This window comes from Macrobrachium nipponense, chromosome 5 (assembly GCF_015104395.2).
Source record: "Macrobrachium nipponense isolate FS-2020 chromosome 5, ASM1510439v2, whole genome shotgun sequence".
In the NCBI taxonomy this organism is placed as follows: domain Eukaryota; kingdom Metazoa; phylum Arthropoda; class Malacostraca; order Decapoda; family Palaemonidae; genus Macrobrachium; species Macrobrachium nipponense.
In genome coordinates, this window is record NC_061107.1 from 84,733,747 (window position 1) to 84,753,781 (window position 20,035).

Consider the following 20,035-nt stretch of genomic DNA (forward strand, 5'->3'; position numbering starts at 1 on the left):
TATTACATATGTTACTGTCGGAAAAACTTGTAACTGTAACTGTGGATAACACTCACCCCGTCATGGATCATAGATTTAAAAGTGTGTTCCAATTTCTTCTTCAGCCTATAACTCTGAAGAATATCTATAATACCTAGAATAGCAACAATCTTTCCCCTTTTGCATTTCTTGCAGGAATGCCACCAGGCCTGTTAAAAAAGAAAAAAAATTATAAATCAACCTATAAAAGACTTTCTAATCACACCTTTAGAGACACTATATTCACACCTAAAATACAGTAAAGGAAACAATTTTGTGCCGGATATCTAATTTCACTAGCAAAATAAAATTCAACCTACAATAATCAAGAATCAAAATTGGGTGATAGTTTCACATCATTCCAACATTTTGCCTCATTACATTTAGACTGTTGGTCCTAGAAAAAATGATACTACTATCAATACTGACATTTTTTTTTAAATTATACAATTGCGTGCTGAAAAGAAACTACAGTGGTCACCCCAGTGTTCGCGGGGGATATGTACCAGGCCCCCGCCACGAATACCTAGGATCCGCGAATAGTTGGAATCCCTATAAAAATGCTGAAAACAGCCTATTTTGTTAGTTAAAACTTAAGAAAATCCCACTAAAAATTTGTATAGTACAGTGGTACCTCGAGATACAAAATTAATCTGTTCCGAGGCGGCCTTCGTATTATGAGTTTTTCGTATCTTGAACCACAGTTTACATGTAAAATGCCTAATCTGTTCCAAGCCCTACAAAACACCCCAGTAAATTATATTTCCAGGCCTAAAACACATGTTCTAGGGTTACGACGCCGATCCGACGGAAGAAATAGGACTCCAAAAAGGCAAAATACTTTACATACTTGAGTAATATTCAACTGCATGTAATGTTCAACCCCATTTTTACTGCATATATTAGGACTTTAGTATATGTCCCTTAGCAATAAGCCTGGCCTATGTTAGCGGTTGCTACTGTAGCCTAGTCTATGATTCTGACATCTAAACCTAACAAGCTAAAAGCTTAGAATATGCCAATAAAATGTGTAAATACGTAATCAGTATATACTCATTTCAAATAATTATTAATTAATCATTAACTATAATACCCAAACAAACAAAAAAAAACCTTCCAACCGTTTGTTTACATTCAGCTCTTACGAGTACCGAACGAACGCCAAGCAATCACTTTTCCTAGGACACAGTAAGCCATAAATTTTCATTAGTATCTCTCTTCAACTAATGAAACTACCAAACAGTATAATAACCATTCATTTCTATTCTTTATTCTATCTTTACCTAATGGAGACACCGAGTTACTGACAGCTATAATGAAACATATACATAACGTAATATTAAAACAGAAGAAGAATTCTAAAAAATACGTATTTGTTGGCTTCGATGATAGTAGTCCGATTTACTTTATATTTTATGATATCTAATTCACAATTTTTTTATTAAATGTATTGCATGTACTCATTTCAAATAATTATTAAGTAACCATTAATTATAATAAAAAAAAACAAAAAAAGCTTCCAAACTTCTGTTTACATCCAGCACTTACGAGTATCGAACGATCGCCAAGCAATCACTTTTCCTAGTACACAGTTAGCCATAAATTTTCATTATCTCTCTTCAACTACTGAAACTACCAAACAGTATAATATTTCTATTCTTTATTCTATCTTTACCTAATGCTTTTTTTTAATTAAATGTATTGCATGAATAAGTTTTTCAATTTACAGCATCCTTTTACCAATAGAATACTTAAAGCACAAGGGGTAGATGCTGACCAATAGGAGAGCAGGACCTTATGGGGTGACTAGCATCAGGAACCAATGGGAGAGCGGGAGGATGGTGGCGAGTTTACTCAGTTGGCGGCGCGGGAGTTTTAAAATTGTTCTCGGTGGTCCGGGCGATTTCGGGACTTTACAGCAACAACCTTTCGTAACTTGAGCAATTTTCGTATGCAGAGCCGTAAAATTTTTCGTATTTGCTTTCGTATCTCGAGTTTTTCGTAAGTTGAGCCTTTCGTATGTTGAGGTACCACTGTACTTGGTTTTTGAATAGTTTTATCATAAAAATTGCATTTTATGATGAAATTGATAAAAAAAAAGAATTCTGGATATTTCTCATAGAAAAATACCGCGAATAGGTGAATTTTCCGCGAATAATGGGGGGAAATGTTCCGAAGAGAAATTTGCGAATGTGTGAGTCCGCGAATCTGGAGAATGTGAAAATGGGGGGTCCACTGTATATACTAGTGTGATAATTGTAGATCTACACATCATGAGCAACCTTACAAACACATCAGTGCAATAACTGAAAAGCAACACTGCTAAGGAAAAATCTGTAAATAAAAGCAATACTTACGGAACATGATCTTCCTCGTCAATCGGATCGGAATCGGCCTGTATAGACTCCATTGCTGTTGAATGTGCCACTAGCTTGTGTCTGTTAATGGATCTGGAACGAATGAGGCCTTCTGCACCACTACTGCCTCCTTCATCTGCTCCACCGTCACCACCATTCAGTTTTTTCTCCTTGTCCTGCTGTTTTATTTATTCCAGAATATCAGATATGATTATCAACAGAAAAAGAGAGGTTTTATGTATGTCCTATCAACCCCACAATTATTATATTATTACTATATTCAGAACATGAATCCTATTCATATGAAACAAGCCCACAGGAACCACTGACTTGAAATTCAAGCTTCCAAAGAATCTGGCGTTCATTTAAATGTTGTAACTGGAGGTAATGGGTAATATAGAAAGAAGAGATCAGTTTTTAGAAAACAAGCATATAAATAGACAACAATATAAATTATTAAAATACAATGGAGAATTGTTTAGGTAAATGTGCTGCATCTTTGCTTGAACTTTTGAAGTTCCAACTACGTACCATCCTCAGGGAGACTGTTCCACAGTCAAATCCAAAATATGTCAAATCTACTAATTCTAATCAAGTATGATGAGTACTTAAAGAACTGTAAAACACTTAAATCATTTATATTATTCAATGAAGCACTGTGATAAAAATTTACATTTAAAATGACTGAATTATCTGAATGACTATTTACAATTTTAATCTTAAATTCAAATAATTTTATAATTTTACTCATTTTTTATACTGTATTATTGGACAAAGCTACATTCTAATATTAACTATCTGAGAAGGGTGCCCAGTTCAACTTACTGCCTTTTGTTTGGCCGCCAAATCAAGGTTATGGATACCAACTAAAAGTGAGTAATCCATGATTTTGAAGGACGCTAAAACCTGGAACAGAAAACATGCAAAATTAAACAAATCTTAAAAGTTTTATTTTTCCTGATTAACAAAAACAAAACTATTCACTTCAGAAATTCCTTGTACAATGGAGACAAATAGAATACATTATTGTAAATATTTATTTTAACCCACATTCACTATCCTGAGAGGTCTGTTTTTAATATAGTCAACCCAGCCTATTCATGGTTCCAGATTCACGGACTAACTATTTGCAAATTTTTCTAAGGAACATACATGCACACTATTTGCAGAAAAATTGCATATTCCCAGTAATTTTCATAAAGAAATATGCATTCACTAATTATTGTACTTTCATATTTTCATGACTAAATGCATTTTTTATGATAAAGCTATTAAAATACTCTAGAATAAGCATTTTTAGAGGGATTTTTTGGTGTTTGAACTATCAAAATAGGCAGTTAAATGTATTTTTAAACGGGTTCCAAGTATTCACGGACTTTAGCTATTTGCGGGGGCTTGTGGTACACTTCGCAAGGTTGACTGTATAAAAATATACCTTACATAGTGCTGGTAACTAATTCCAAAACATGTGACTTAACTTGAATTAAATGACAACCTTGACCCAGAAAGAGGACACAACACAGAGGAAAGATCACATTTTATAAATCCAGCTCCATAAAGTGATAAGCCAGTGCAAGAATATTCATGATGATTTCAAATTATCTCAGCTAATGTATGTATCACTATAACTAAAAGACCTGCTTACCCGACAATCTCTAGTGATTGTTGTAATAAGAGCTTTATATGTTTCTGCCTCCAACAAAATACCCTCTGGATGATGCTCCATAAAATCTAAATCTTTAAACGTTGGAGAGTCTTTGCATCGTTCATATTTGTTTGCCTGCAAGGAATGAAAATATATGTAAAATATCCTACTACAAACTGAATTTTTCCCAATTTTGTAACTGCTGTATATGTATCAGAGTGACCCATTTCATAATTCCCTAAGTTTTGTTTGTCATGCTCATCCACACTGAAAGATGTATCTTCTCATTTCCAAATATGCTAGTATTAAGATTAACATTTACAAACAAACAAAAAATTGTCATTACAAGGAAGTTTAAATTTCCAGTACTATCAAATATTAACACCTTATTTCAATAATGCAAGAGGTCTTGTTGAGTTTATTAAATTAGCAATTCTTTTTAGGTAATTTGCATTTTTCTTTAATTATACCAACCTGATATACTGTACTGTAAGCATTTGTATTTAAGAGTATCCCTTCAACAACAGTTGGCCGAGTCACTCAAGCTTATTAACTGACTAAAGCTTGTTAACAATATTGTGAGATACAATACGTGTGGTGAATTGGGAAAACACTGACAACACACTTGACTGAATCCTCGCTTTTTATCCATTTACACAGTTTGAAGCAATAAGGTAAAAATGATATTGTTATGATACAATAAATTTCATACATACTTACCTGGCAGATATATACATAGCTAAGACTCCGTCGTCCCCGACAGAAATTCAAATTTCGCGGCACACACTGCAGGTAGGTCAGGTGATCTACCGTCCTGCCCTGGGTGGCAGGATTAGGAACCATTCCTGTTTTCTATCATATTTTCTCTCTTCCACCTGTCTCCTGCGGGGAGGCTGGGTGGGCCATTAATCGTATATATCTGCCAGGTAAGTATGTATGAAACTTTATTGTATCATAACAATATCATTTTCATACAATCAAGTTACCTGTCAGATATATACATAGCTGATTGACACCCTTTGGTGGAGGGTAAGAGACAGCTAACATGGAATAGACAGGTAAACAACATATGTTGTAGGTATAAATAAACCTTGGTTCCTATCTGATAGGTGGTAGACTTCATATGGCTGCTGCCAAGGAGTCTGCATCACCTCAAGAAACTTTAGCGAGATATGTGATCTGTGGCCAAGAGTTCTTGTGGGTCTGCCGATGGGGTCTTAGCCACTCACTCGGCAGAGCCTAAAAGGTACTTGTCAATGGGTGCTAATCCACTTATATGACAATACACCTATGCCTATTGGCATAACTAAGGAGCGCAACACCGATCCCGATCACCTGATCCTAACACGAGGGTTCGCGCTCAAATTGAAAAGAGTTATCCCCACACTCCTTTCAAAAACGCCAATAATTTCACTAACTCAAAGTTAAGGATCAGTGTCGGCTCCTTATCCCAGTAACGTATCCGCAGAAACGTATAAACCAAAAGAGAAGGATCTCTCGTAGGTTAACTTGACATCCTTTGTGTAATGAGAAGTTAACACAGAGTTGCCTCTACCGTACAACACAGCTAATATGTCTTATATGACATATTGTTATGTAAAGAACAAGAATTTGCAAAAAGCGCGCACTTCCTGCGCTTTTAATTCTCAGCTGTTTGAAGGAATCAAGTCACTTATGAAGTGCTTAGATCTCCATGTTTCAAAGAAGACCAGGGCTTTCTTGAAATGGATCTCTCCCGTCTGAAGCCTGAAGCCTGGCAGGAACCTCGCGCCTGGCTGGTGCTTCGCTCTTGGTTGGAGCCTAGCGCTTGTCTGGTACCTTTCGCTTGACTGGCGCCTTGCATCTGGTTGACGCCTCACGCCTTAGCTGGAGATTCGCGCCTAGAGCCTGGCTGGCGCCTCGCGCCTGGCTGGCGTCTCGCGCCAGGTTGGTGCTTTGTGCCTGCCTGGCGCCTTGCGCCTGCCTGGAGCTTCACGGCTGGCTGGTACCTCGCGCCTCGCTCCTGCCTGGCGCCTCGCCGCCTGCCCTGGTCGCCTCGCGCCTGGTTGGCTCCTCCCCACTTGCCGGAGCTTCGAGCTTGGTAGTCTCTCGAGGATGTCTGGCAATGTCCACATCGGACACTCTTATCTGTCCGATATGTTCGCATCTAGCGCATCTGTGTCAGGTCTTTCTCCTCATCAGACAATGACAGTGTTCTTGGGGCTGTCTGCCTCTGGCGTTTTTTACGCCTGTTTTGGCATAAGGCTCCTGGTTGGCGCTACATTGTCCGAAAGTCTTGAACATCCACAATAGTAAATCACAAGACTGGAGAAGGGTGGAAGAAATTCTTCCACTTTGAGCTTTGGCCTCTCCAGCAAGGGAGGTGATTGTAGTCAGGCTACATCCAGTATACGATAGGATATCTAACAGTACGAGAGATAAGTCTTCCTCCAAGGAGGATCCTTCATGAGTACTTCCCTTGCTCACGAGATCTCTTCTTACCTGTTGAAGGGGTTTCTCGTTGCAGAATCTTCCCTATCCTTGTCCGAAGGAAGGGAAGAAGCCTGGAAGTCGAAGGAGACTCCGAGCTGAAATTGGGGGACTCCTGATTTCTAGCTCTTTAATGTATCCCTCTGAACACCTTCTGGGAAGCATTTCGAGCCGTCATCGCATTCCAAAGACTCTGTAGGCAAACGTTTTAACCATTCTACTGTAGATGAAAACGTAAGTACCCTGCCTGGACAACGAAACCTCTATCTGAAAACATTGAATCAGGAATAGGGGGTTTTAGTTCTTTTGCCCAGCACATACTATGCTGACAAGAACCCATTGCCTAGTCTCCATAGAATCTGATGCGAGATTCCAATGCTCAAAAAAAAAAATTCACTTGTCTTCTCGGTCGTTTAGGACCAAGAGAAACAAAGAATTCCCTCATAAAAATTTCTCAAAGAAGTTTGATGAGGAGCAGTTCCATCTTGTCGGAACATGGAATCTGTGGCCACAAAAAAGATCCCATTAGAAGTACATGATATCCTACTCTTGTCATATTGAGGTATCATATAAGATCCCGAAGATCTTAAGCCTCTGCTATCTCCAATTCCCTTTGTAGAGACAGAGTATAGCCTTTTACTGCATTCTTTGATAGCAGACATATACAAAGGTGATTCTTCCCTCTGAAAGGGAAGAAAAAACCGCTATGTGGTTCACAGAGGTATCGGAAGAGGACAGCTTCCTCATTCCCTCTAGCACGATCTGCAGCAATTCTATGTCTTGGCCATGACTATTGTCATTTACCTTAAAAAATCCTCTCATTCATGTCCACTTCTGGTCCCCAGGTCTGCACGCAGACAGACTCAGAGTGGAGAGGTTGTTAAGGTCCATTTATAATAGATGCTGATAGAATATCCACTCTCTCTTGGAAAAAACTTCCAAAACATGTTGTGAGAAGAATGTGACCTCTGTGAATCCAACCTTTCTAAGGCCAAAATGAGGCATAAAGTATTATCCTCTCTTTCTTTGACGCCCTTTATCTTAAATTCTGCAAAGAATTTATATTTAGGGGAAAAAAGACTAAAGTTTATTCCCCTTTCTAAAAAAAATAGAGATGGCGTATATTGCTACCTCTCTTAGTTCAAGGAAAAGGAAGCAGTCTATAGGAAGCCTGTTCGTCTTCTACCTTGCTAAGAGATCTATGAAGAAGACTTTCCGCAGGTTCTCACAACTCTTCCAATAAATGTTAGACATGTTAACAGTTATTATCGTCGATCGAGAAGGTTCTCTTTGTTAACGCGAACAGGAGCGAAAAAAGAGATTCTCGATGCTCTTTGCGATATGAGAGAGTCGTGGAATTGGCCTAAGTGATTAAATGGGTAACGAAATCAGGAACGAATCTTGCCGTTACCGAGCCTGGTGTCCGAGAGGCTACTGGACTCTTAGGTTAATAACTCGCTAAAACGAGAAAATCTTGGATGGTGCTCTTGGCTCACTGCGCCAGGCTGGCACTTCTGGCGCAATTTGTGCCAGGCTGGCGCTTCTGGCGCAGGCGCATTGCGCCAGGTTGGCGCTTCTGGCGCTTTGCGCCAGGTGGCGCTTCTAGCGCTTCTGGCGCATTGCGCCAGGCTGGCGCTTCCTTCTAATTCTTTTTAGGTTATGTGCCAGAACACCTGTGCCTTTATGGTACCCGACATCCTTTCACATGTTAATTCCGTTCTTAGTAGGAAAAAACTTTATATACGTAGTATAGTCCATTCAGGGAAACAAGTTCTGCCACAAAGAGAATGTTTCCCATTCGACTCATCCATCTTCTTCTGAGCAGGTACTCTAATAAGCCATGCTTTCGTAAGCCTGAGAGCATTATATAATATAATGTTCTGCTGCGATAGAATCCTTTAATAATGTTACCTACGGTAAACAGCATTGAAAGGTTGTAATATCTCTCTTATTGAAAGCTTCTTAGCAAAAGGCATACAATATTTTATTTATGTTAGCTTAACTATCCCATCAATCCGAGGCTAAGACCACGATTGTAGGGGAGAGATACGGATAGTTATTCCATCCCGCAGGAGAGAGAGATGAACCCGACCGCTCATGACCGACACCTACATGGTACTGCGTTGGTCTCAGGCTCTCAGCGAAAGCAGTCTCCATTAGCCATCTGGCCTTACTCTTTCAGAGTTGCCAGCTACTCCATTTAATAAAGGAATCTTATAAAATTATTATTGAACTTCAGGAAGTTCTTATTAAAGCATATTTAAGCGAAACAAGACTTCGATAAATCTAGAAGCTACGTAGGTGTTGTCTTAATCCCTTTAAGCGTAGTCCTTCCTAGGAAAGTCATAGAAGGATACTGGTAAATGAGTTGCACAGCAAAGAAGTAACTACGGTATGTGTTTATGATTTGACCGTATCGTATTCTCATACATCAGATACTCTACTACCTTCTACTATCTTCGTTCTTTTCGTTAATAGAACGATAGAAAGAGTATATATATATCCTTAAGGAAGGAAGTTAATCCAGGAATTCTTTAAAACTTCGTGAATTCCTCATAAATCGCGGAAGAGACAGAATTCCTGTTCATCACTAGGGTTTACGGAAGGAAGTAGATACAGTGGTCCCCCCGTATTCGCGGGGGATGCGTACCAGACCCCCCCGTGAATAGTTAGAACCCGCGAATGTTTGGAACCCCTATGAAAATGCTAAAAACAGCCTATTTTGTTAGTTAAAACTCAAGAAAACCCCACTAAAAATGTTCATACTTGGTTTTTTAATAGTTTTATCACAAAAAGTGTATTTTATGATGAAATTCATCAAAAAACCAGGAATTTGTGGATATTTATCATAGAAAAATACCGCGAATGCGCAAATTTTCCTCGAATAATGCAGGGAAATGTTCCCCAGAGAAATCCGCGAATGTGTGAGTCCGCGAATCTGGAGAACGCGAATACGGGGGGTCCACTGTATTTCCTATCCGCCATCATACCCAAACGTCGATGAGATTCTTATTAAGAAAATCTCCCAAAGCTCTTGCCTCCTCAAAACGAGGGAAGAGCATGGATGAAGGAGAGAGTCCGCATTGAGAGGAACTGCCTAACACAGGAGTCTTCTGAATAATGAAAAGGGGCTTCTCTTAGTATCAGAATCCTTCTGACAAAAGCAACGGCCGCCTGTGCGACATCTTGCACATTTGCCAGGGGAAAGTTGCTCAAGTTAAAAAACTCAAAGAGGAGCCTCGCGACTGACCTCTCTCTCAAATGAAGATTTTGGAATATTCTGGCGCCTGGCGCCTGGATCCTTGCGCCTAGCGCCTGGCGTCTGGATAGTTCCGCGCGCCTGGAATGTTCCGCACGCTAGAAAGGAGACTCGCTCCTGGAACGTTTCCGCTTGCGTGGAAGGTCCCGTGCGCCTGATAGTTCCGAGCGCCTCTAGTCTTCTTTTACGAGCCTCTCGCCCAGTAAAACATTCAATGGAAAGCATCCTTCTGATTGCCACTCTACTATAAGGCTCCTCAGTCTAGCCGTCTGTTTTCTCTTTGAAGGCGCCTTGCGCCAAGAAAAATGTTCTGGAACGTGGCTCGCGTTTATCTGTATGAACGAGGCTCACGCTAGTCCGTTTGGAACGCGGCTCGTGCTGTAGTCTGTTGAACGCGGCTCGCTGCTGGCTTTTGTTGGAACGTGGCTCGCACTAGCTTGCTGGCTGGCTCTCAGCCTCTCGCTCAGTGTTCTCTTAGTTTTCAGAGAACGCGCCAGATCGTCTGAACTCCAAACATGTACATTCTTCGTCTTTTCGGATGTAAGATGAAGAAACAGAAGAAGAGACGCACTTTTTTAAGGATGCCTTTCCAATGGCTATCCCTGGCAGTCTGGGACGTTCTACAGATCCTGCCGAGGGAACGCCCGATCGGTGGGGATTCTCCATAACCTCCGTAAGGCTTTCCGGACTTTTCCTTCTCCCTCTGGGCTTGTGAGCTTGGTAGAGGTCTAGGCCTGAGAGCGAGACAAGAGCCGATCGGACGCACCCTCTACTATTTTAGGACGCCTTTCCAATGGCGAACTTGGCAGTCTGGCACGTTCTACAGATCCTGCCGAGGGGACGCCTGATCGGTGGGAATTCTCCATAACCTCCGTAAGGCTTTCGACTTTCCTTCTCCTCTGGGCTTGGGAGCTTGGAAGCGGTCTACACCTGGGAGTGAAACAGAGCCGATCAGAACGCACCCTCCACTGCACTGGGAACACTAAATTCACTTCTTACCTTATAAGAGCTCGCATTTTTGAGCTACATCCAATTATCTTCAAATTTATTAATTTGTAGATTCTGTAAAGTAAGAAGGAGATGAGGATGCAAAAACTACTATTACTGTTAATACTCTAACTGCTCGTTAGCACGAGGGCTATTAAAGCTTCTAAAGGAAGCGTAAAAAGTTATATGCTTTCCTGACTTCCTAAAGTAGGAAGTTAGAGTTTTATATTTCCTCAATAAAGTTCTAACACTTATTACACGTATTAATGAATAAATATTTATATTTCCCTTTTTTGCAAACTAAATGAGTGTCTACCAAAAAGTTCGGTAGTTACACGTAAACAATTCTTCGAAATTTTCGAAGCCAAAGTTATTAAAACAAATTAATATGCGTATGCCAAACCAAAGACCCAGTACTTCCCTGCAAAAGATAGCCCAGAAGATCGATGGCGATGAAATCCAAAAATCAAGTCAGGAGGAACTGCAAACGTTGTTTACATTCCAAGCGACAGAGAAAATAGGATAGAAAACGGGAATGGTTCCTAATCCTGCCACCCAGGGCAGGACGGTAGATCACCTGACCTACCTGCAGCGTGTGCCGCGAAATTTGAATTTCTGTCGGGGACGACGGAGTCTTAGCTATGTATATATCTGACAGGTAAGTTGATTGTATGAAAATATTTCGGGTTTGTACATCTAGGATAAAAGTATATTACTGGAAAAATCTGTCATTTGTTCCTAGGAGCGCGCCAAACATGAAAATTTTTTAATCATTTTGTATTTTCACAGCTAACAAACCTTTAGTCTCAACAACAGGATAAATCTTCTAGCACCACCAGACTCCACATGACTTGAACAAGGTAATTCATACTACACCTCCGTATCCTTTTTCAATCCAATCACCATGTCAATCCCCACAGGAAGCATACTGGCAGGTGTCTCCATGCACCCCGAAAGGTTATTGAATTGACGAATCAAATCAATCACCTCTGCATACGAAGCCAGAAACTCTTAGTTTTCTCCTTCCTCCGGTTCTAACGTACTGTGTTCAGCCACAGGAGACGTTAGCTCACTCCTATCCTCTGACAAACGTCCAGGTGTGTCATGGTCATCCGACCCTACGGCCGCATCATCTTTGATCTCTCATAGCCACCGATGGCTCGATCTCGAATAGTCAGTAGGATTTGATAACGTATCTATTTGCAACCCTATATACAAATATGAGAGCAATTTTATCATATTTTCATTACTATGACATCTAGGGTCCATGGAAATAGTTTTGTAAAAGCATCGGCGTATGTATCAAGTTCATCTAAATGGCAACACTGCGCCCTTACGAACGATTCCTACGCCCGTCACTGTTTACACAGTTGCCACCTACGACCGTTCTAACTTAAATTGGCAACCACTGAGCCCTTACGAAACTATTCGTACACCCGGCACTGTTTATACAGTTGCCTCCTACAACCGTCCTGATCCTTCTGGCTGTCGTATTCCTTACAACCATCACATTATTTATGATCGTCATATTCATATGACCTTCATTTCCTCATGAGCTTCATAGTACTCATGTCTATTATAGCCTTGATGGTCGTCATGCTTCCAAACCCCTTCATAGCTCTCATGGGCGTCATGGATCTACGGCCATTACAGCTCTACAGCCATTATAGCTCTACAGCCGACATGGTTATCACAACCTAGGCTACCACTGGACTGTTGACAACCTAAATGGCAACCATCTAAAGTTGACGAGCTAAAGTACTGCTTAAGCTTTTTTATTCAAAACTTAACTTGAGCACACAATGGCACTGCCGCTTATCATACAAGAAAATTCATATTTATCTACAAGTGTGTCCTCCCAAAATGAAAGCGTAATATAATGATGCCACCGAAGACAACGAGAGGTTGGAAGCAGTAGGCTGTGACGTCATGACTACTGCCATTTTGAAAGCGGTTTTAGCTATGACATCATCACACTTGATGAAAGTGCGAGGCTGTTGATGGTACTCTTGCAGCCAAGATCAAGAGACCCAACCTACTGTGGCATTTCTACTTTTATAAGGATGTGACAGTCCTGGCTCGAAGATGAAGAGGACATTATTCTTCTCCTCTTGGCACGAGGATCAGTCACAAAGTCCCTGGTTCTAGCATTCTCCAACTATTCACAGCCACACTAGACTAAGCTTCCATCATTCACTTGTTCGACAATTACAACTACTTCTTGTGCTTCCATATAATAGGGATGTACTTAACAGTCCTGGGTCAAAGATGGAGAAGAAACTTCTCCTCTTGGCTCGAGGATCAGCTACGAAGTCCCTACTCTTCCAGGATTGGTAGGAGAACGCACTGGCATCAAAGCCAGTCACCTCAGCTTGTTGACGCCTAAGCGGAAGGATACAGAGGAAAGACTTGCATCTTTTCCACTATGTGACTGTTATATTCCCTAAAACTTGTCTCTCAAAAACAATGGGCGTTTAAAAATCTCCAAATCCAAAAGCATACAGTGGACCCCCGTATTCGCGTTCTCCGGATTCGCGGACTCACACATTCGCGGATTTCTCTCGGGAACGTTTCCCTGCATTATTCGCGGAAAATTCGCGCATTCGCGGTATTTTTCTATGAGAAATATCCACAAATTCCTGGTTTTTGTGATCAATTTCATCATAAAATGCACTTTTTGTGATAAAACTATTAAAAAAAACCAAGTATGAAAATTTTAGTGGTTTTCTTAAGTTTTAACTAACGAAATAGGCTGTTTTTAGCGCTTTTATAGGGGTTCCAAACATTTGGCTGGATTCTAAAACTTTATTCACGGGGGGGTCTGGTACGCATGCCCCCCTCGAATACGGGGAACACTGTAGTTGTAAAGTACTCTTGTACCTCGAAGTGAAAATGAAAGCATGTCTCCGTTTAGGCCACAGTTGTGAAGTGATGTCATGGTGGGCGCCATGTTTATGACGTCACTGAGCATTTTGAATTCGAAGCCAGCACTCCACAAGAAGTGCAAGGCTGTTGTTGTTATTCTCGTATGCATAGCAACTGACTCTACAGGCTGCCGTGTTGCACTATCTGCTTCTCTACAGATGGCACCGCATCCTAACACCATTCAGTGCATATCAAGATAAAAGGGACATCTATCACGTGGGACCCTGGATGGCAGCTCGACGTCATATAGCAAACCAACGTCCCTTCTTGGGTTGGTTCTCCTGATAAGCCTAATGCCAACCACACACCTTCACCATTTCTGCCCATGTATCTGGAACAAAAACAAGATGGCGATGCACACCTCTCCCCGCAGGGAAAGGAGCACAATTAGACAATTACTTCCCAAAGCACATCCTGATACATCCAAGCTTTGGATTTACAGGTAATCCATATGAATAAGTGAAAATCCAAAGCACAGGCAACGAATTAACTGTACCTTAAGAGTACTGCACCTACAACTTACTACACGATGAGTACCTCGACGTCAAAATCGTTGAAGAAAATATTCAGGCGTTTATCTGCTTCTTGTGATATCCAGGAAGTCTTGAAGCATGAGAAGGCTTCATGTTCACATGCCAGGGAATTCCAAACAACAAATTTAAAACAACAGGGGGCAAACTAAACCGGCTTTAAAAGGACGGAGGCAAAGCATGTCCTCTTTTAAAGGCGGTAAGAAAATAACTAACGGGGTCACGAGTTAAAGAGGGGTATGTGAGTGGCTCCACATGTCTCGTGACCAAGCACAGATTGCCAATAGTCCCTTACGTACACAATTATTTAAATTTTGCCGGTTTCCAGCTGGCGCTGAGTATTTATCCTAATGTTAAGACTGAAGGTTTGTTTCGTACATGAACAAATAAAGATTGAAAGAGCAAGGAATCTGTGGCATCTGGCATCTGAAGCATAGCTGAGGTGGAAACATGTCAAGAGAGTACACTTGAATCTAGTGACGCATCAGTCTTTCGTCCAACCCAGGACGAAGAGAAACTGATAGGGCCCTATTGTGAGAGGCTGATAGGGCCCTGTACCAGAGTTTGGGTCCTAATACTGACTTTACATTTTGAAAACACTCCTGGAAACTCCTCTCTCATCTAATGCATAGGGGCAGCCATTACCCTTAAGAGCTGGCTAACTATGAGCAAATTTATACATAAACATCATGTGAGAAAGAAAGCAGTACATGATCCCATAAGTCAAGATCACAACTAGCTCATGAGCCACCTGCTTCTTGATTTTAGCCTGATTCCTTAAAAGTGATGGCGGCGTAATAGTTGATGCTCACAATGAGTGGATCTGTTCACCACCCAAACCAGTTACTGCTCATGAGGGGATCCATCCATTAATGGGGGTTAATTAATAAAGAAACTTGAAGTCTTAATAACTGGAAAAGACAAAAGCTGACTAATTTGCAAAACCAAAAAATTACCCATACCATGCTATGTAAAACCTATAGTCTTTACGGTAGGGAATGACAAACATTGAATGAATAACATGAATTTTCATAACTATAAATGTAAAAATAAAAATATTTCTGAAAACAAGGTTGAAAGCATACAACCAACTCCAGTTGTTCTTGTATCCTTGAGATAAAGAACAACAGTAGACCAAAACACAACAATGGATGTAAAAATAAGGCTTCATAACCAAAGTGAAGTTCAATGACCACAGCACAGCAACAGAGAACTTGAAAAAGGATGGAGTAAGCAAAGTGAGTGAGTGGGGTTACTCCTGTACTCATACACATACATACCTGAAAACAGTTGTCACAGTTAGCATACTCTTAACCCTTAAACGCCGAAGGGGTATATTAAAAATCGTCTTCCGTGTGCCGGGAGGGGGGTCGCGGAGTGAGCGCCGAAGCGGAAAAAATATTTTTTTCAAAAAATCACAGCGCGCTTAGTTTTCAAGATTAAGAGTTCATTTTTGGCTCCTTTTTTTGTCATTGCCTGACGTTTAGTTAATGGCAACCCATTAGAAATGAGAAAAATTATCATTATCATATATAAATAATGCGATATATGATAGCGCGAAAAACAAAATTTCATATGTAATTGTATTCAAATCGCGCTATGCGCAAAACAGTTAAAGGTAACAAGTTACTTTTTTTTTGTAATGTACACTAAATTGCGATCATTTTGGTATATAACTAATTGTAAAACGATGAAAGCAACACAGAGAAAATATTATCACAAAATGATGCATGAATTCGTAACGCGCAGACGTACACAAATGTTTTTTTCAAAAATTCACCATAAATGTAAATATTGTCCTAGAGACTTCCAATTTGTTTCAAAATGAAGACAAATGATTGATTATTACTATACTGTAAGAGTATTAGCTTACAATTGCAGTTTTCGACCATATCTGACGAGTTAAAGTTGACCGAATGTCAAATTTTTTTTATATATTTTTCTTTATATACAATTATTTTGGAAATTAGAAAAGCTACAACCTTCAAATATTTTTTGTTTTATTCTACATAAAATTGCGCACATTTTCATATATAAAACTCTATGAAATTCCTAATATGAAATGGAGCAAATATTCCGAGAATGCGACGTAAGCATTTCGGAGATTTGCGGCGGAGAATCCTCGCGCTGAGGGAAGGAAAGTTTTTTTTAAATTCACCATAAATCTAAATATTGTGCTAGAGACTTCGAATTTGTTTGTAGATGAAGCTAAATGACTGAATATTACTAGTCTGTACGAGTTTTAGCTTACAATTGGGTTTTTCGACCATTTCGGTACAGTCAAAGTTAACCGAACATGGTTTTTTTTCTTTTTATCGTGATTTATATGCAAATATTTCGAAAATGAGAAAAGCTACCAACCTTCAATTATTTTTTGTTTGTTGTATTCTACATGAAATTGCACACATTTTCATATATAAAACTTTATGTAACGGCTAATTTAAAAATGGTGCAAACATTACCACAATCGCACGTATGATTTTGGAAGAGTTACCGCGCGGACGTAAGGAAAATGTTATTTTTTTTCATAAATTCACCATAAATCGAAATATTGTGCTAGAGACTTCCAATTTGTTGCAAAATAAAGGTAAATGATTGAATATTGCTAGAATATAAGAGTTTTAGCTACAATTGCGTTTTTCTACCATTTTGGTAGAGTCAAATTTGACCAAAGGTTGAAAATTTGTCACTTATCATTTTTTATATGAAAATATTTCAAAACTGATAAAAGCTACAACCATGGGTTGTTTTTAGTTGTATTGTGCATGAAATTGCGCACATTTTCATATATAAAACTCTATGTAACGGCTAATTAAAATGGTGCAAACATTACCACAATGGCACGTATGATTTTTTTCGGAAGAGTTACCGCGCGGACATAAGGAAAAAGTTTTTTTCATAAATTCACCATAAATCGAAATATTGTGCTAGAGACTTCCAATTTGTTGCAAAATGAAGGTAAAAAATGATTGAATATTACTAAAATATAAGAGTTTTAAGCTTACAATTGCGTTTTCCGACCATTTCGGTAGAGTCAAAGTTAACCGGAGGTTGAAATTTTGGCACTTATCATTATTTATATGAAAATATCTCAAAACTGATAAAAGCTACAATCATGAGTATTTTTTTTGCTGTATTTTACATAAAAATGCGCACATTTTCGTATATAATACTCCATGTAACGGCTAATTTAAAATGGTAAAAAAATTATGTCAAAGTGACGAAATAATTTCCTGAGATGTTTAATTCACCGATACTTTTTTAGGCGGCAAGAACGAAAGTTGCGCTTTTTTTTGTGCGCCTGCGTAACAATTGTAAACAAAACAACACCTTGATCCGTGAACTTCCAGCATCCCCCAAGGTGTGTGATTCAAGAGTTTTCGCCTGGTAGGCCTATAAGTATTTTTTCCGCGAATTTTAAAAAACATTTGTATGTCAACGTAAAATACGTCCAGTCGCACCTGAGAGACAAAAAGATGTTGACGTAAAATACGTCCACTCGCGTTTAAGGGTTAATATAATACTTCAGATTTGTATTCTCGTATAGACAGAATTTTTCACTCCCAAAGTTCCACCAAGGGAATTTATCTTTCTATGGCCTGGAAACACTAACATTAATACCAAAGTAATGTTGATACAGCCAAATCTCACTGATATTTAGCTGTTCTATCACCTTACTCACTTCCTATCCATGCCTATATTAAGCTCTCCTTATTTCAATATTAAGAGGTAGGGAAGCAGTATAAATATATCAGAAACAATATTATAATGCATGCATTATAGTTGGAAAATTAGAGAATATTTGTATTTCTCTACAATGAGGATTTTACAAAATACAGACAGTTATATGATAAGGGACAACCTTTAAATTTATTAGGTGGGATTGAGGATGAAACTCATCTCACATATCCAACATCCATGTCCCTTTGGACGAAATAATAGTTTGTCAAGTTCTTCAAAAACAGAAGGAATTTAATATATACTGTCTGCCATAAAAATCAGAAAAATATGTGAAATTATTACAATCACTAGAATATCAACAGGAATAGGATCAGTATACTGTACAAGACATGGCTTTAATATGAACAGAGATTACTCGGGAGCTTTTGATATATATAAAAAAAAATCCTGACTGCTTTTTTACCAAAATATATTTTGGTCTTTAGGCAGTGATTAAAAGGACAAATCTTTTGAAGGCATTAAAAAAATATATAGGAGATAAGTATCTCCTGACTAAGCTTTTATCAGGAATTGGAGTGTAGTTATGGTACAAACTAACCATATCAAGTGTTTATAATATTGGAAATGAAATGACACAGTTTCCTCACCTTTCTTTTATACGTAGATCCCTTCAAATCGTACTTCATTGATGCCTCTTTATCGATGATGGTAGTAAATTATTCATAGTAACTAACCTGATATTCTTAGCATTACACTGAAAAAAAAAGAAATTATAAACATTGTATTTTTAAGATTTATTCCTTTTTTTATTTCACTTCATATGGGCTAATCATTTACAGCTTTATAAGTATCACACAAAAAATAGAATGCAACAATTAAAAGGATAAGCAATTTTTACTTTCTAAATGTATTTTCTAATTTCACGGAGCTCCAATTACATTCATTAAGATATTAAAGCTGAATAACAGTCTTATCTTGCCTTCCATACCTCTAAATGGTTATACGGTGTAACCATTTACAAATTATTACAAAGAAGAACTATCTAAACTTGAATGTTGCCAAAAATGTAGCCGCTTTCAGTGAGAGACATTACACAATGATACCATCAACTGCATACTACAAAACTTTCATTCTTTGCATGAATAAGAAAACAAAAATTACAATAAAACTATTTAATAAAATTTACCATTTCCATAATAAACCTAAAAAAAGGAAAACGTACTAACTCCATTCTATCTCCAAAATAGTCAAATTCATAGTCATTATAGGGTTAAAATCACCTCTGCACACTTTATGAATAGGAACTAGGAACATAACAAATATCCAAGACAATTACATGGATTACTTGAATATGCTATTGAAAATAAAAATTATACGAAAATAATTAAAAAGCATAGGTGAATAATTTCTTACTCAAGCTGAAACCTTCTCAAAAATAACCAGTTTGTTACGTAAACCATTTTCTCAGATAAAAAGCACCAAATGTGAGGGTAATAAAATTGTTTGGATCAAACATTAATGTAAGAAAATTTACCATTGCATTTCAAAAGGTGTTGCATGCATGTGCCAATGCCATACAAGAGAAGTAAGTTTAAAAGTATTAAAAAAGTAGCCTACAGTTTATTACCATTGCTTTTAAAATAGTTTAGCCATACAACCAATTCAACTCTCATCTCTTATGGATGGCTCAAGTAAAATAAGAAAAAGAAAAAGGAAGGGTAAAGTTTAATGAAAAAATAAGCGACAGACCAGCCTATAAATGCAGTTACGTGTCAACAACCGAAGCATGAAAAAAAATCCAAAGCTTGGCAGCAGAGAAACAATACTAATCTGTGTGTTCCAAAGAGAGGTGATCTCACAATATATATATATATATATTGAGAGAGAGAGAGAGAGAGAGAGAGAGCGAGAGAGAGAGAGATGAGAGAGAGAGAGAGAGAGAGAGGAGAGGAGAGGAAGGAGAGGATGAGAGAGAGGAGAGAGCACTTAGATCACTGATACATATATCAAATTGCTGTAGAATCAATCCTACTTGGGGACAAACTTACAGACAAACCATCCACATACCAGAGCGATACTCAAAACAAAAAGGGGTTGAGCAAGTGTCACTTAATTTAAAACAAGTGGGATAAATATAATAACGTTGCCAACTGCATAATTACAT

The 20,035-nt window shown here is 38.7% G+C and overlaps 2 protein-coding genes across 2 annotated transcripts in view; one reads left to right on the forward strand and one right to left on the reverse strand.

Moving 5' to 3' along the window:
• Window positions 1-20,035, forward strand: part of LOC135215473 (phosphatidylinositol 4-phosphate 5-kinase type-1 beta-like) — a 555,040-nt gene that overhangs the window by 249,664 nt on the left and 285,341 nt on the right.
• On the reverse strand, window positions 54-18,632 carry LOC135215110 (phosphatidylinositol 4-phosphate 5-kinase type-1 gamma-like). The gene is made up of 5 exons (XM_064249569.1): window positions 18,519-18,632; window positions 4,021-4,155; window positions 3,201-3,281; window positions 2,376-2,554; window positions 54-188 (listed from the first exon to the last, which is right to left on the reverse strand). Exons 1-5 carry the CDS (start codon window positions 18,555-18,557, stop codon window positions 134-136), a joined length of 489 nt encoding a protein of 162 aa, XP_064105639.1. The 5' UTR covers window positions 18,558-18,632; the 3' UTR covers window positions 54-133.

Excerpts from the sequence above, each read along its gene's own strand:
- LOC135215110 (XM_064249569.1), bottom strand. The coding sequence starts at position 18,557 with ATGAAGTACGATTTGAAGGGATCTACGTATAAAAGAAAG. Across the intron at positions 4,156-18,518 it reads GATCTACGTATAAAAGAAAG|GCAAACAAATATGAACGATG; the intron begins GTGAGGAAACTG and ends CATTCCTTGCAG. Across the intron at positions 3,282-4,020 it reads CAATCACTAGAGATTGTCGG|GTTTTAGCGTCCTTCAAAAT; the intron begins GTAAGCAGGTCT and ends TTTCTGTTCCAG.